The sequence below is a fragment of the Aquarana catesbeiana genome, linkage group LG08, assembly GCF_042186555.1.
Source record: "Aquarana catesbeiana isolate 2022-GZ linkage group LG08, ASM4218655v1, whole genome shotgun sequence".
Classification (NCBI taxonomy): Eukaryota; Metazoa; Chordata; class Amphibia; order Anura; family Ranidae; genus Aquarana; species Aquarana catesbeiana.
Window position 1 is genome coordinate 98,846,509 of NC_133331.1, and position 16,821 is coordinate 98,863,329.

The 16,821-nt window shown below is 44.9% G+C and overlaps 1 protein-coding gene across 15 annotated transcripts in view; it reads right to left on the bottom strand.

The window, feature by feature from the left end:
- The window catches only part of LOC141105954 (scavenger receptor cysteine-rich domain-containing protein DMBT1), a 150,924-nt gene extending 135,497 nt beyond the window's left edge, over positions 1-15,427 (bottom strand). For 5 of the 15 annotated variants that reach the window (XM_073596204.1, XM_073596197.1, XM_073596202.1 and 2 more), the window contains exons 1-2: positions 15,292-15,394; positions 14,419-14,436 (exon numbers count right to left, since the gene is read on the bottom strand). In XM_073596204.1, coding sequence (XP_073452305.1) covers positions 14,419-14,436; positions 15,292-15,379 — 106 coding nt within the window. In that variant the 5' untranslated portion in view covers positions 15,380-15,394. Of the gene's footprint in view, positions 1-14,418; positions 14,437-15,291 lie in introns of all 15 variants that reach the window. The other 10 variants (XM_073596207.1, XM_073596206.1, XM_073596199.1 and 7 more) reach the window with 4 other exon arrangements.
- Positions 15,428-16,821: the final 1,394 nt, after the last annotated feature.

A 16,821-nucleotide genomic window follows, 5' to 3' on the forward strand; every position in this document is an offset into this window, starting at 1 on the left:
AAGTGTGGGGTCATTAATTTGCTAACAAGCGCATTATCGTCCAAACGGATAATAAAGGCGTTATCTTTGCAATCAATTGTTTAATTTCCAAATCAGCCTTTGTTATCAAATTATTGCGATACTTTGCTTTTCTATGCCTAAAACTCAACATTTGGGTAAAAGCAAAGTTTATCCCTGGAAAAGTGAACAATATTGCAGATGCTCTGTCTCGCTTACAGAATTTGCAGTTCAGGCAGCTGCTGCCAAGTGCAGATCTGGATGGTGTTGTATGGTATAAACATCTATGGGACTTGATATGACCATTGCCAGCAAGGCAATATAAGGTTCTATAGTAGGGATGAGCCGAACACCCCCCGGTTCGGTTCGCGGCAGAACATGCGAACAGACCAAAAATTTGTGCGAACACGCGAACCCCGTTAAACTCTATGGGACTCGAATGTGAAGAATCAAAAGTGCTAATTTTAAAGGCTAATATGCAAGTTATTGTCATAAAAAGTGTTTGGGGCCCTGATGTCCTGCCCCAGGGGACATGAATCAATGCAAAAAAAAGTTTTAAAAATTGACTTTTTTTGGGAGCAGAGCAGTGACTTTAATAATGCTTAAAGTGAAACAATAAAAGTGAAATATTTCTTTAAATATCGTGCCTGGGGGTGTCTATAGTATGCCTGTAAAGTGCCGCATTTTTCCTGTGTTTAGAACAGTCCCTTCACAAAATGACATTTCTAAAGTAATAAAAGTCATTTAAAACTGCTTGCGGCTGTAATGTAATGTCCCCCCCCCCCAGCCCATTACCAGGCCCTTTGGGTCTGGTATGGATATCAAGGTGAACCCTGCACCCAAATTAAAAAAAAAAGGCATGGGGCCCCCAGGCCCTATATACTCTGAACAGCAGCAGTATACAGGCGGTCCCCGGGTTACAAACAAGATAGGGACTGTAGGTTTGTTCTTAAGTTGAATCTGTTTGTAATTAGGAACAGGTACATTTTGTAAGTGTAGCTCCAGCCAAAAAATCTATTTTTAAGCTTTTTGGATAACATAGGGAAGGGTTATCATCACCCCTGTAACATTTGTTTTGCTGTCTGTGCCCCTGTTCAGAAGATTTCACCTCACTTTCTGTCCCAATGACAATTGGATTTTGAAAAATTTGGGTTATTAGGGAAACAAGGATTGGTGATAAAGCATCAGTGGGGAGACACCTTTTTCCCATATTAACTCTTACAGGAGAGAATTTCCCTTCCTAGGGGTAGATTTCCTCTCACTTCCTGTTGTCTCCCTCCGTTTGTAAGTAGGAGTCATTTGTAAGTCGGATGTTTGAAAATAGGGGACCGCCTGTATATATTATATGGCCTGCCCTATACACTCTGCGGAAAATTGGGCCTTAGGCGTTGGTGGTACCAGAAAACTGTAAGCCCTCACAGTTACTCTTGGTGGGCGCTGGAACGGGCCCTGCTGTGAAATATTATATGAAGAATTGTAATTACATGCCCCTATTAAACAAGGGCAGAAAAATTGGGCCTTAGGTGGTGGTGGTGGTGGTGGCACAACATTGTAAAGCCTCACAAATACTTTTGCTGAGTGCAGGAACAGGCCCTGCTGTGAAATATTAGATCAAAAATTGTAATTACGTGCCCCTGTTAAACAGGGGCAGAAAAATTGGGCCTTAGGTAGTGGTGGCGGTGCCCTGAACCCGAAAATATTCTTAGAAGCTATCATCATGAAAATTGAGGAGGAATAGGATAGTTGTGAAGGAATGTGATGTAGATAATAATAATAATCTGAAAATGTCTATTTTCTTATGTGTATACATATTTTTCTCCTTACTCATTATATAAGTATACAGGTTTGCTCTGTTCCTATATTTTCTCAAAATGGCGGGTACCCCCTACATCCCACACATCAGAAGAACGCGGAACTGAAGATAAAACCAAGGACAGCCAAACCTCGTTATGAAGATTCTCCATCTTCTTTTCTATCTTAACCAATGAGATGTACCTATTAGACTAACATAGCAATGACTTATTTTTGTGTATAAAACATTAGCACCGCCTTGAATAAATTAGAAGTGTAAAAAGTAACAGTGCTGAGCGTGTCTCAGAGTGTTTACTTTTATATGCATGCATAGCCACACTTTCCAATTAGAGACAGCAGCAGATAACCTTGGGCTCGATTGGAACTCTTAATCATTTCCTTAACAGCTGGTGCCGAAACCCGGGAGCTTCAGGCTACAGTCGAAGCCATACCGCGATAAGGATTCGAGCGTTAATTGATTGATAAGAGGGGGGTTTGCGCAGCCCTAACAGTAGTACGGTAAGTCTTTTTATATTCTTACCACTGTACGACGTTCTTATATTTCGGTTGACCGCTGGATTCTGACGGTATGCTGAGACTGTTTTAGAGGCAGGTATTTCCTCGCCTGAGGCTGTTTTAACGAACCTGCCAATGGGTTTCTGCTGTCTGTATTTGTTCACTGTCTGCCATTCTTTGGGCTACGAAACTCAGCAGTCTAAAAGTGCTACATGAGTGTATGTGTGTTCTCATCCCCAGATGAGCTGTCGGCCTCTGGGATGAGGTTTTTCCTTGTAGCAGACGGTTATAGGACGGGTTACTCAAGGTTTGTCGGACCTTTGAGGGTTATCTCAGCTGCTGGAGCCCCCCGCAGTCTGAAAGTGTTACAGATGTCTCACCCCCAGACGAGCTGTCGGCCTCTGGGAGTAACTGTAATGACGACTATAAACTGGGTTTAAGGGGAGTTGTCTGCCCCTGAGGTTATCTTAGCCTGCTGAAATTTTGCAGTTCGAAGAGTGGCAGGTGTAATGTCCTGTCGTGAGTGTATTTGTGGTTTACTGTTTGCTATATATACGAGAGGGGTTGGGGTGGGGACTGGTTAAGGTCGGAGGGGGGGCTGCCCGGGGGATCTGTTGGGTCGCGGGCCGTTGCTCCCTACTACCCCTGACGTGTTTGTTCTTGTTCTGAGATTAACCGTACATTACAGGGTTATAGCAGACAGTAGCAGCTAAGAGCGCAGCCTTATGTGCCCCCACTCAAGGAATTTGTTGATAAGGAGCAGTGAGAAGAATATTAACCTCTTAGTTGTACGTATTCTCCTCTCAAGCCGTTAGCCGAGAAACAGAGAGAGAAAAGAATGTGATATTGTGAAGAATGTGATATTGTGAAGAGGAGAGAAGAAGATGTTGAAATAGTTAACAAAGTTGAACGAAGTGGCGTAAGTTATGTTGCTAAAGAAACAGGGAGAAAAATCCTGTGTGATAAAGAAAATTGGATAAAGGAAGTTAAGAAAGATGGCGATTGTATTATGTATGTGTATCACAGAGTTGATGATACAGTATGTGAAATTACCACGCTATGTTGGAATTTGAAACAAAAGCAGGGGAGGGACAGCACTGCCCTCCGTCTAACAACCACTCCTTTCTCACCACCCAAGCACAACCCACTGTGACAACTCAGCCCGGCGGCCATTTTAGTGCACCCATGCCTACACTTTCTACCCAGCCCAGTGCACTTCCTGCCGGCGGCCATCTTGGTACACCCAGTAAGCTTAAACAGCCTGTACCCAGCCCTCCCTGTTTTAAACCAGGATGGTTCATACCACACACCTGTCTTCCCCAATACGGGAGCATCACATTCCCAGGCCGGATATGTTAATGATGAAGAAGCATCTGAGTGGGAAGCCCAACAGCAGGCAGCAAGGCCACCCACTGATTTAACCCCCAATCCGGCTCCAGACTCTCAGTTCCGAGAGGATCTCAAACACATGCTGGCAACCGTAAAGAACAGTACCCCTTGCCAGCCCCCGCCCCAACAACAGTCTCGGTTACCAGAAGGGGCACCAGTGATGTATGTCGCTTTTACTCCATCACAAGCAGAGACCTTAGTTACAAGTCTGCCTGACCCAATTCCCTTCTACCACAGGATAGTGCAGATACAAGAAACTTACTCAGCTGCCTGGAGAGACTTGATCAGCCTATGCCAAATCAAAACAGGACATGTCTTTTGGCCAGTCATGCAGACGGCCTTCAATGATGCCTGCCTGACAAGTGCCACTTCCTACACCTCAGGCGTGGAGTTCTGTGCACAACTCCACGACTGGGCAAAGGAGAAGTTGACGGATGAGACCACCACAATCCAAGATATTACCCAAGATAAAGGGGAGTCTGAAGAAGTATCATGCTAGACTCGTACAGGCCTTTGATGATCTGAGTTTCTCCCACTATGAAAAGAGACACACACGTTTCCTGCGTGAGAGTGGATGGGGTGCCCCGCTCCAGTCCATTTGTTGAGCCACTCCAAGTGGGGACATTTCCTGATTTGCTTGCCAGGTTTGTGGCGTCCTCTACACGTCCCTTGAATCTACTAGGAGCTGATGTGTTGTCTGGACTACAGGCCTCAATCAGGACACGCCTGAAGGGGGGATGAAGTTACATACTCCCCTATCTTTAGAAGACTCATCTGCTTTGTGTTCTCTGCCTCTCCTGACGACACTTCATGAAGCAAAAACTTCAAGCTCAATACTGCAGGAAGTACTTGACAGAATCCCTGCGTGCCTAAGGTCCACAGGCCCGGAAGACAACGGTCACTTAAAGGTGCCACCAGTTTCAGTCAAGCTAAAAGAGGGCGCATCATTGCCCCGGAAACCACAATAACCCCAAGAAGAGAATCCTAAAAGAGAACCAGGTACCTGCTGTGGATGCCTTTGACTGCAAAGTACCTCACAGAGGTGGACCTTACAAACGCTTTCTTCAGTGTCCACCCTCACCCCTCCTGATGGTACCTTTTTGCATTCATCCACAGAAAGAAACGGCAACATACCTAAACAGTTGTGCCACAAGGGGAACAGAACTTTCCAAGCCAGTTTGCAAAAGCTATGGCTATCATCCTTGACACATGACAAGAGGAACACCCGGAAGTGATTCTCTTCCAACATGTTGATGACCTTCTCCTTTGTGCAGCTGACTTACCCCCTGTTGAAGTCACCTCAGAAAGCCTGTTGTGCTATCTTGCCAACCAGGGGTGCAGAGCCTCAAAGCCCAAATTGCAGTGGTGCTCAACACCTGTCATTTTCCTTGGACACTGTTTGTCCCATGGGACAAGACACCCCACTGAAGACAGGGTGCAAGTAATCTCTGATATCTCACTGTCACAAGGTCAGAAATCCCTTCATGCCTTCCTTGGACTAATTTCCTAGTGCAGAGCATGGATTCCAGAAGCCTTCCTACTGATGCTCTGCAATCAGACCCTTCCAGATGTCTCCTGAAGAAATATCTAAGTTTGAGGCCCTCAAGTGTGCCATCTCGGGCGCTAGGGCTCCCAGACTACGACAAAACGCTCAAGCTCTTTGTATCCGAACGTCTGGGACATGCTGCAGGTGTACTCACCCAATCACACGGCATCAGCCTACGCCCGTAGGATATTATTCCTGTTGGCTGGATGCGGTAGCAAGAGGAGGCCTATTGTGTCTGTGAGCTGGCTTTGCTACACAAGCCTTGCTTGACAAAACTTTGAACTTGGTCCTCAGACACTGCCTCGTTCTGCTTGCTCCCCATGACGTTGTTGCCATATTCAACCAAGATCCAGCCGAAACACTTGTCCACTACCAGACACTTGAGACTCCTGTGCTCCCTCCTACTGGACAGCATTACTCTATTAAGTTGTCAAACACTGAACCCTACCACCCTTCTTCCACTTCTTGAGGGGGGAAAGGAGGAGGAGGAGTAGAGTCTTGACTTGTCACCCCATGACCACACAGGACACGCGGTCACCACTGAAAACACTGTTCTACAAGCTGAAGCCTTACCACCGGTGATGTCTGCACAGGAGGCAGAGCTGTAAGCACTTACTACAGCATGTAAATTGGCAGAGGGAAAAAGAGCCAACATTCATATGGACTCAAGATATGCTTTCAGCATTGCCCATGATTATGGTGTTATCTAGGACAGAGGATTCCTGACGGCTGCAGGAACACCTGTGAAAACTTGATTGATGCCTTGCTTCTCACAACCCAAGTGACTATTATGAGTAAAAGCACACGACAAACTGAACTCAAAGGAAGCTCGAGGCAATCATCTAGCCAATTCAGCTGCCAAACAGACAGCTGGTGGTCCACGGGAAGTGGACAGCAGGGTGGTAGAAGAAGACCACCCTGTGCTTACCTTACAGACTCTCCCAGTGGACAGAGTTTATCTAAAAGAACTACAGGAAACAACAAGTCTGGATAAGAAGGAAAGCTGGAAACGGAGAGGAGCAACTCTCAGAAATGGACTATTCGAGTGCAACAAGAAGCCTTGTCTACCCAGGAGTATGTACCCAGCCGTGGTGCAATGGGCACATGGAGCTGCCCACTTGACAAAGACTTTTATGAACTCTCTTATCAACAAGTGTTGCACCAAGAGTTACTCCACTGACCGACAACTTCTGCAGATAATGCATTATCTGCACCAAATGTAACCCAGGACGCACAGAAAAAACACAGAAGAAGCACCTGGCAAAAGTCCTATACCACATTCCAGAGGATGCAAATTGATCATTCTCAAGTGCCAAGAAGTGGCAGATTCGAATACGCCCTAGTGGAAGTGGTCATGACTGCCAGGACCACAGCTAAGAAACTACTGAGTGAGATAGTATGTAGATTTGGGGTCCCAGAGGTGATATTGAGATATCAGGGACCAGCCTTAACAGCAACCCTTACAAAAGAGATTTGGGCAGCACTGGGAGTTCAGTTGGCACTACACACCCCATACCACCCTCAAAGTAGCGGGAAGGTAGAAAGGATGAATGGGACACTAAAAAAACAGGATGTTAAAGATGGCCCAAGAGACTAACATGAGTTGGCCAGACAGTTTGCCCTGTTCAGTGTCAGACACACCCCCAGGGGAAACATGCCCTATCCCCTTATGAAATTTTGTTTGGTTCAGCTCCCAGATTTGGTTGTTACTTTCCACAACAGTTACAGTTGCAGTCTGATGTGTTGACTAATTATGTAACCACATTATCACGAGAATTAACCTGAATGCATGTCCAGGTGTTTTCTTCCATTCCAGATCCTGAATTAGGTACAGAAACACACCAACTACTGTCTGGAGATCCTTGAGCCAAGATATGATGGTCCATTCCAAGTTTTGCTGACCACAGCCACCTCAGTCAAGTTGGCCAGGAAAAATACCTGAATGCACGCTTATCACTGCAGGAGAGCGTGTTTTCGGGTGCTGCATATCCTTTTTCCGTTTGATCTAGAGGGAATCTGGACCAGTGAATGTACCCTTGCAAAGGTCATTATGCCCCCCCCCCCCATATCCTAACCAAAGATACCCCTGATACATACACTGACCCAGCACACAGTCAGAGGAGGAAGCGAGCAGTTCTCTCCGGAAGCTTTGACCCTCATGTATACATAGATGACATAGGGGTTACAAGGGGGGTCCCTGATGAATTTAAAGCCAGGGACCAGGTAAAAGCTGGTTTTGAGTCTTTGATGCCCATAACAACTGTCAACAAGAATGTAGATTGGATTAACTACATGTCATGGTTATGCAATAGAGTTTGTCGATCAGCATACCTGTCTCCATGTGTTCATCTCTAGAGACCAGCTGACCCTCACCTGACTGCTTTTGTAACCTCTCCTCTAAGCATGGCCCCACCCCAGGCCCTATCAGGGAACCCTATATTAACCTGTGCACTGCAAGCCAGCAGTGCTGATCAACCATTGTGTGTTAGCCTCTATGTGTACTTGCTGTGTTTCCTACATCTGATTCCTGTTACCGACTTTGGCGTGTTCCCGACCATCCCTGTTTGCCTGTGACCCTGAACCTTGGCGTGTACTCTGTTGTCCTTGTCTGCTTGTGGCCCTGACCTTGGCTTGTCCCTTACTTTCCTTGTTGTTCCAGCCTGCTGCCTCCTTCCTCTTCTCCTGTAGTCTACCGTGAGCGTGAGCTGTGAGACCCTGGGGGCTGCGACCTGGAGCCAGACTGCAGCGCAGTCCATCCTTACCATTAAAGGCTCTGGTGAACACCCGCTGGCTCTTAGACTCCGCGCCCTGGGGAATCTATGCTCTAGCTCCCAGTGTGATCTGTGTCAGTGATCCAGTAGACCTGCTTCCTGAACCTCCCAGGGTTAATTCCACAGCAGTCAGCCGTAGGGTCCACTACCTTGCGGTGCACTCCTGATCCCAACGGTGTGCATCTGTCACCCAGCCTCTAGGTGACCTGACACTACACATATTATAAATAACAGAGATTTGTAAATTACACTAAAGATGCCCTCCAGGGAATTGCTGACCAGTTATCCCCCACTTCCTACATGACATTCCAGGACCGGATGGCCTTAAACATGGTGCTAGCTGGGAAAGGAGGTGTTTTGTAAAATCATAGGAAAAAACGGGAAATTGTTGTACATACATTCCTCATAATACTGGCCCAAAGGGTAAGGTTACTCTAGCTATAAAGAAATTGGAAGATCTGTCATTGGAGTTGAAGAACTCAGGTATCACAGACCCATGGGATCAATACTTTAGATGGATGAGTGGGTGGCAGAAGGTGCTCGCCCAGATACGGGTAACGGTATTAATAATCCTGGTTCTTTTAGCCCTGATTGTATGCTGTATTCTACCTTTCGTAAAAAGTTAATGAGCAAGGCTGTAGACAATAGCACACCTACATTTCTCCACCAAGAAGAAGAGGACCCCCTTATGATGGAAGATGACAAACCCTTCACTCCTCTACAGTCACTCCCTGTCCATAATCTCACAATCCTATAGGGTTATAGGGATAGCTAGCACCTGACTGCACCTCTCCAGCTGTATTGAGGAGGGTAGTGAACAGTTGCTGCTCAATTCTATATACAGCCTAAACGAGTTGCTGAGGAGAAGGGCCAGGCCAAAGTAGGACCTTTAGTATTAGGGACAGAAAAGAGAAAATAGTAATTTTAGGGGGGACTGTGAAGGAATCTGATGTAGATAATAATAATAATCTGAAAATGTCTATTTTCTTATGTGTATACATATTTTTCTCCTTACTCATTATATAAGTATACAGGTTTGCTCTGTTCCTATATTTTCTCAAAATGGCGGGTACCCCCTACATCCCACACATCAGAAGAACGCGGAACTGAAGATAAAACCAAGGACAGCCAAACCTCGTTATGAAGATTCTCCATCTTCTTTTCTATCTTAACCAATGAGATGTACCTATTAGACTAACATAGCAATGACGTATTTTTGTGTATAAAACATTAGCACCGCCTTGAATAAATTAGAAGTGTAAAAAGTAACAGTGCTGAGCGTGTCTCAGAGTGTTTACTTTTATATACATGCATAGCCACACTTTCCAATTAGAGACAGCAGTAGATAACCTTGGGCTCGATTGGAGCTCTTAATCATTTCCTTAACATAGTCACTCAGCATATGCAGTCTTCAAGGGATCCCACATCCATAGAAAAATCAATCGGTTACATCAGCATCAGGTGCTTGGTAGCTGGTGATCCAAGACTGATTCATTTTTATGAATGTGAGCTGATCAACAGAGTCTGTGGACAGGCGCACTCTGTAATCGGTTATAAAGCCTCCAGCAGCACTGAATGTGCGTTCAGAAAGAACGCTGGATGCAGACAGGCCAGTAGCTCAATTGCATATTGAGCAAGCTCTGGCCAGTGGTCCGTCCTCAAGATCCAGTAACCCAGTGGATGTTCTGGTGGAAAGGTCTCCAAGTCTGATCTTGCCCCTAGATGTTCCTGCACCATGGTATTCAGACGCAGGCGATTGTTGCTGGAACTGATCAGACCTGGGCACTGAGGACTGAAGAATTGCCTGAAGGCATCAGTCAGCCGGCCACCTTCTCCACCGCTCTTTCTGTGACTGAACGAAGCCTCAGCAACACGTTGTCCAGCACCAGGAAATTGTAACCTCCCAGGCTCTGGAAACGCATTGCACAAACCTTTCTGCAAGGCCTCCGAAGATGTTTCATCCTCTGCTCCCTCTGTGAAGGCTGGATAAGTTCTGCAACCTTATCCTTGTAACGTGGATCAAGAAGGGTTGCCAGCCAGTAATGATCCCTCTCCTTGATAACACGAATCCTAGGGTCCTTTCGCAGGCTTTGCAGGATCAAAGAGGCCATGCAGCATAGGTTTGCAGAGGCATTCGATCCTGAGTCCCCTGGGTCACTAAGGATCACATGATCCTCAACCACCTCCTCCCAGCCAGGTACAACTCCTGGGACTGAAAATGATCCCTTGAAGACTGCTGCTGATGCTGAGTGTCCACCTCCATGCTGACACAATCCTCCCCCTCCTCCTCTTAAGCTTCCTGTGTGATCGGCAGGCCTGCAGGAATACTAGTATCTGGATAAAGGGGGCCTTGAGAGGTAAGGATGTCCTCCTCTTCCTCCCGCTGTTCTGCCTCAAGTGCCCTTTCCATTATTCCATAAAGCGGGTGCTCCAACAGGAAGACAAGAGGGACAGTATCACTGATGCATGCACTGTCACTGCTCACCATCCTTGTGACCTCCTCAAATGGTGACAGGACAGTGCATGCATCCTTGATCATTAGCCACTGCCGTGGCGAAAAAAAGCCAAGCTCCCCTGACCCTGTCCTGGTGCCATACTCACACAGGTACTCATTGATGGCCCTCTGCTGCATGTGAAGCCGATGCAGCATTGCCAACGTTGAGTTCCACCTGGTGGGCATATCACAAATGAGACGGTTCTTGGGCAGGTTGCATTCTCTTTGAATGTCAGCCAGCCGAGCACTAGCATTATATGACCGGTGGAAATGACCACAGACTTTCCTGGTCTGCCTCAGGAGATCCTGTAAGCCCGGGTACCTGCTCAAAAACCGCTGCACCACCAAATTCAGAACGTGAGCCAAACAGGGAACATGGGTCAAGTGTCCCTGTCGGAGGGTGGAGAGGAGGTTGGTGCCATTGTCGCATACAACCATTCCTGGCTGAAGCTGGCATGGCTTCAACCACCTCTGAGCCTGCCCCTGCAGAGCTGACAGAATCTCTGCCCCAGTGTGGCTCCTGTCCCCTAAGCAGTCCAACTCAAGCACTGCATAGCATCTTTTTGCTTGAGTGCTTGCGCACGGAGCGCCGCTGGTTCAGAGGACAAATCTGCAGAGGAAGAGGCCATAGAGGAAGAAGAAAAGGTGGAAGAGAGAGCTGTGGCAGAATCACTACTACTAGAATTTTGGAGGCGTGGTGGCGGAACAAGCTCCAACAATACTGAACCCTATCCTGCATCCTTCTCAGCTACCAGCGGAGTTACCCAGTGCACCGGGAAAGAAAGGTAACCTCCCTGTCCATGCCTGCTGGACCATGAGCCAGCGATAATATGCACCTTACTGCTGACCACCCTTTCCAACGAGGCCAAGACATTGCCTTCCACATGCTGGTAGAGAGCAGGAATGGCCTTCCGTGAAAAGAAATGGCGTTTGGGAACATGCCACTGAGGTACCGCACATTCCACAAATTCACAAAAGGGAGCAGAGTCTAACAGCTGAAAAGGCAGCAGTTGCAGTGCTAGCAATTTGACCAAGCTAGCATTCAGACGCTGAGCATGTGGATGGCTGGGACCTAATTTCTTTCGACGGTTTAGCAACTGGGGTAGGGAAATTTGCCAGATAAAATCAGATGGAGGTGTACTGATAACAGATTGGCTGCAAGTTCTTGGGACACCTATTGCTATACCTTCATTCCTCTCAGTGCAGGTTTCTGAGAGGACTGGAGGTATAGTGGGGTTGGAGAACCCAGCTGATGAGGAGCAAGAGGAGGTCTGCCTCCTTCTTTGATGTGGGTCTTTTAAGTACTGTTGCCAACGGACTGCATGGGAGGTCATCATAGGTCTGGTCAAGCATGTGATGCCCAAGCGGCTGCTGTTTTGGCCACGCTTGATACGCTTCAGACATATGTTGCAAACAGCAAAGGTGCGATTAGCTGCACATGTGTCAAAAAAGGGACACATCAAAGAACTTTTCAAAATATGTGGAGAGTCAGCAGCGCCCTACACCTGCTTAGCTCTAAGGTGTGATGCAATAGGGTGGCTACCCTTAAGCTGCCCCCTGGAGGGCATCCTACCTTGTTGGAGATGTGCCTCCTCCTTCTCTCTTCTATCAGGTACCCAAATTGAGTCAGTGACCTCATCATCCCCTCCGTCCTCGTCACTGGAGCAAGCTTGGCAGTATGCTGCAGCTGGGTTAACATGACTGCCAGTTTCTTGACCTTCTTTGGCCCCCCTCTCTCTAGGCTGATGTTACTCCCTTCCTCAACTTGGGTACCATCATCGGAGCCTTCAAATCGCTGTGCATCCTCCTGCAGCATGTACCCGACACTGTGGTCGAACAGTTTGGGGGACTCCTCCGTGCATGATGGTAGGGCTAGGGAAGGAGTGACTGTTGACATGGAGCCGATGGAATAGGCCGCTTTGGCAGCTGTATTGGCAGGTGAAATACTCTGAGCCTGGGTGACAGAGGATGAGGAGGATGAGGATGGCTTTGTTATCCATTCCACCAACTCTTCTGCATGTTGTGGCTCAATAACACAACTAGCTGCAGGAAAAAAAGACAAGCGTATCCTACAGCCACGTGCTGAGGATACACTGTCGACTGTAGACACAGAGCCTGCTTGACCTCTTTTAGTGGCCTGTGAGCTTCTGCCTCTCATTCCGGACAGGTTGTACATTTTGTTTAGCAAAAAAAACGACACTGTATTCTGTACTGTGTACACCACCAGGAAAGTAATAACAACTGCACTAGGGGTGCACGGTACTGTGTACACCAACAGATGGGTGTACTGTATGTATTGTGTACACCACCAGAAAAGTAGTAGCACTAGCAACTGCCCTACAGGTGCACGGTACTGTGTACACCAACAGAAGTGTAAGAACAACTATGGGTGCACTGAATGTATTGTGTACACCACCAGGAAAGTAGTAGCAACTGCACTAGGGGTGCACGGTACTGTGTACACCAACAGAAGTGTAATAACTATGGGTGTACTGTGCTGACCACCAGAAAAGTATGAGCAACTGTACTATGGGTGCACAGCACTGTATACTGTGTACACCACCTGAAGTATAATAGAAACAGTACACCAGGAACGGCCTACAGTGAGATCTAGCTAAACTGTATGCAGTGAAATATATATATATATATATATATATATATATATATATATATAAAATACATTGCAGCTAACTGAATAATCACTGAATAATCTACCTGCCTGTCGTGACGACCTGCGGCAGGTCGTCACAATAATTACGGCGGCTGGTCAGCAAACGGTTAATGCTGAGCTCAGGCCAGATATAAACTACAGCAATGAAGGCAGCTCTGTGTTTGTTAACATGTCATTAAACATACCTCCCAACTTTGTGAGATGGGAATGAGGGACACCTATTAGAAAAAGTATGTAGGCATAGGACACACACCCCTGTCATGCCCTCTTAAAGGAGAATGAGAGAAAAAAACGATAAATTAATCCCACAAGCGCTTTTTTATACCACTATTATTCCTTTATATTGGCTTTTGACATTTACAAATGCAGCCATTCTGAAATTGGATGAAAAATTTAGCACTGGGAAGCACTTTTTGAAAGATAAATAGTGCATTTTATATACAAGTATATAGATCAGACCAAAATGAGGGACAAATGAGAAGGAAAGAGGGACAGAGGGAAGTTGTTCCAAATCAGGGACAGTCCCTCGAAATTAGGGACAGTTGGGAGCTATGCATTAAATGTATTATTCGAATGCAAGCAGTGTAAGTGTCTGAATTTGACTCGGTACTAGCTTCTTGCAGGCTATTGTGCAACAGCGCTCAGAGAGGAGAGCAGAGTGACAGGAAAGTGAAATCATCAATCTGCTGATTCTCTTTTCAGTGTCTAGTCACAGGGTAGGGGTAAGGAGGAGACCTGTATGTGTTATCTAATTGCAGTAGAGAAAAATCAGGTCTTTGCCCTACCAGATAGTACTGTGTGGCAGAGCTATTTGGTTCCCAGAACTGGATGACAGAAATATCTTTGGTAATTAAAAAAATCTCATTCTCATCTCTTAAATGTATAGTATTTCATCTCTCATGGCCATTAGGAGACATGTTATAGACCCGTGCTTAAATGGAATCCTTCTGGATAGGAATACAGAAGCTGCTACGAGTGTTGTTCTAAAAGCACATGCTATAACATATCACCTGTTGATCCAGCAAGTAAATGCTGTTTTTCCACTTCCTTTAACAGGGTGACAACACTCCCCATTTTGCAGTGAAATCATGCATCAGTGTTGTCACCCCACAGACAAATAGACATGTAGTTTTAAATAGTTTTTAAGTAATGTACAAACAAATAAAAAACAGTTTTTCTTAAGATTAGCGACTTTTCGCTATGCAAAAGTGAGCGATTCAGATTTGTACATCATCCTACTTACCAGCAGTTGACTGCGCAACTGTAAGACAAAAGAAATTTATTGTTAGGCTTCAGAAAAAATAGTGATGTAATAGTTATATTATTCGATCAAAAAAGCTGATTATACATAATAGTTAAACATTAAATTAGTATAGTATTATATGTATAAATGTATTTTGTGATTTCTAAAACATGAATTTTTATTATTGGATAAATATAAAATGTCTTTTATTATCTTCATTTGAATATTCTTATTAGAATAATGGAATTCTAACTATATTTCAGTTACCAACAATTATTGCTAGATGTAAAAAAAAATGTAATAAAAATGAAGCAATGCTTTACATCTGCACATCTGTGAATGTACGGTAAACTATAGGAACATAAATTTTAAAAAAATTTTAACTTTCATTCAAGATTGGTTAATACTGCAACCATTGTAGATACTGCAGTTACATTTCTTATTTTGAAACTGTAAAATTTAAATATTACTTGCCCCAGCACTTAATCTCAAAAACTCTGTGAGATTATTTTTCTTAATAGCTATCCACGTTATTTTCATTCTACCCAATCACGTTGTTCTTCAAAGCTATTTCTGCTCCTGTCACAGATTACATATTTAGTGTGTTTCATTGGGAAGTGTATTCTATAATGTGAGGATCTGGAAGTCAGGAAAAGACATAATACTTTCAAAGATGCAAAACACTGGTCTAAATGAATTAAGGCATGCTATCCACATATCCAAATGTATCCATTAGTTAGAAACTGGGACATTACAAAAAGTACATTACTCTACACTGACATTGTTCATAGTCTTTAGTGTCTAATAACAGAAAAACAATATAATGTCATGTTGTAAGCCAGAATTAATAACTGATGATAGACCTAGCCTCACCTGTGAGAGAAGGAATATCCACTGTAAAAAGAACAATACAGAGAACCAGATTCACGGACCCCATGGTGTCTGGTGACTTTGTGAACATATCAGATTAGGTTGAGTATATATACTGTATGTAAGCTGATGATTCTTGGCAGCATTTTATCATCTCTAAGCAACAAGGAAATTGACACATTACGCAACATGGGAACCTTATAAACGTAATTTCTTCCTGCTGTTTAAAATAAAAAAATAAATAAATAAACTGTCACATAAAATTCTTATGCCGCGTACACACGAGCAGAATGACCGACAGAAAAAGTCAGACGGAAGCTTTTCATCGTATATTCCGATCGTGTATGCCTCCTCGGACTTCTCTTTTCGAAAATTCTGACGGACCTAGAAATAGAACATGTTCTAAATATTTCCGACGGAACCAATTCCTATCGGGAAAACCGCTCATCTGTATGCTGCTCCGCGGTACCAAAAACGACGCATGCTCTGAAGCAAGTAAGAGACGGAAGCTATTGGCTACTGGCTTCTGAACTTCCCTTTTCTAGTCCCGTCGTACATGTTGTACGTCACCGCGTTCTTCACGGTCGGACTTTGGTGTGATCGTGTGCAAGACAGTTTCAGCAGAATTTTGTCGGAACTCCGCCAGAAAAACCTTCAGAGTTTATTCCGACAGAAAAAACGGTCGTGTGTATGCGGCATTAGAGGAAATCTCCCAACCATTTAAAATGTTTAGGAAGTCCTGCCTGAAAGCAGACACTACAAGATGCTTGTTATTACCCCCTGAAATTGTTTGTTTTGTAGCCAAGTGCCTAATGCCCTTGACCAATCCAAACCAATTGCCATAAAAATCAAACATAACCTTTCCTGGTCAGTGATGCACTCTTTGTGGCCAAGGGGATAGTGTTTGGCAATGCTAGTCCTTAATCGGAAAAGTCAGATGAAAGGTAATAAAGGGGAATTTGTATTAAGAGGCTCAGAGCATCTTGGGGTGTCTCCTCCTAATTTGTTCCTAAGTATTGGATAATAGTTCTGGTGATGATCTAAAGTCTTTGGTGCATCCTAAGATGGTACCATTAAGGCTCATTGAAGGAAATATTTCACACACAGGCCAAAATACTAGATCCAATATATATTAAATTTCTACTGATAAGGTGTCTGCAAGACATTCTACCTCCTTTTCTCCGTGTGCCTAACCAGAACCTTGTCAACTACATCATATCAAATGCATTTTTGATGACCCTTTAGTGACTAAGGCCAGCTTTCGACAGTTCACTTTGACATTATAATTCATATTCGGTTATACATTACATTGATTTGCAGAGCATTAGTGGGCTAACTCTGCACTGTGTGCTTGTCAGCACTATTTGTAATTCCTAAGTATTGAATCAACAATAAAGGGAGCCCCAGCCTGTGATCACAGCTACTGAGCAACAGCAAACAATTCCTTCATAACTTTATTTCTTTCTGTTAGCATATACTGCATTGGCAGCCCTTCCATAGGGGGCACTCGGGCGCCACCGCCCCAAGTTTTTG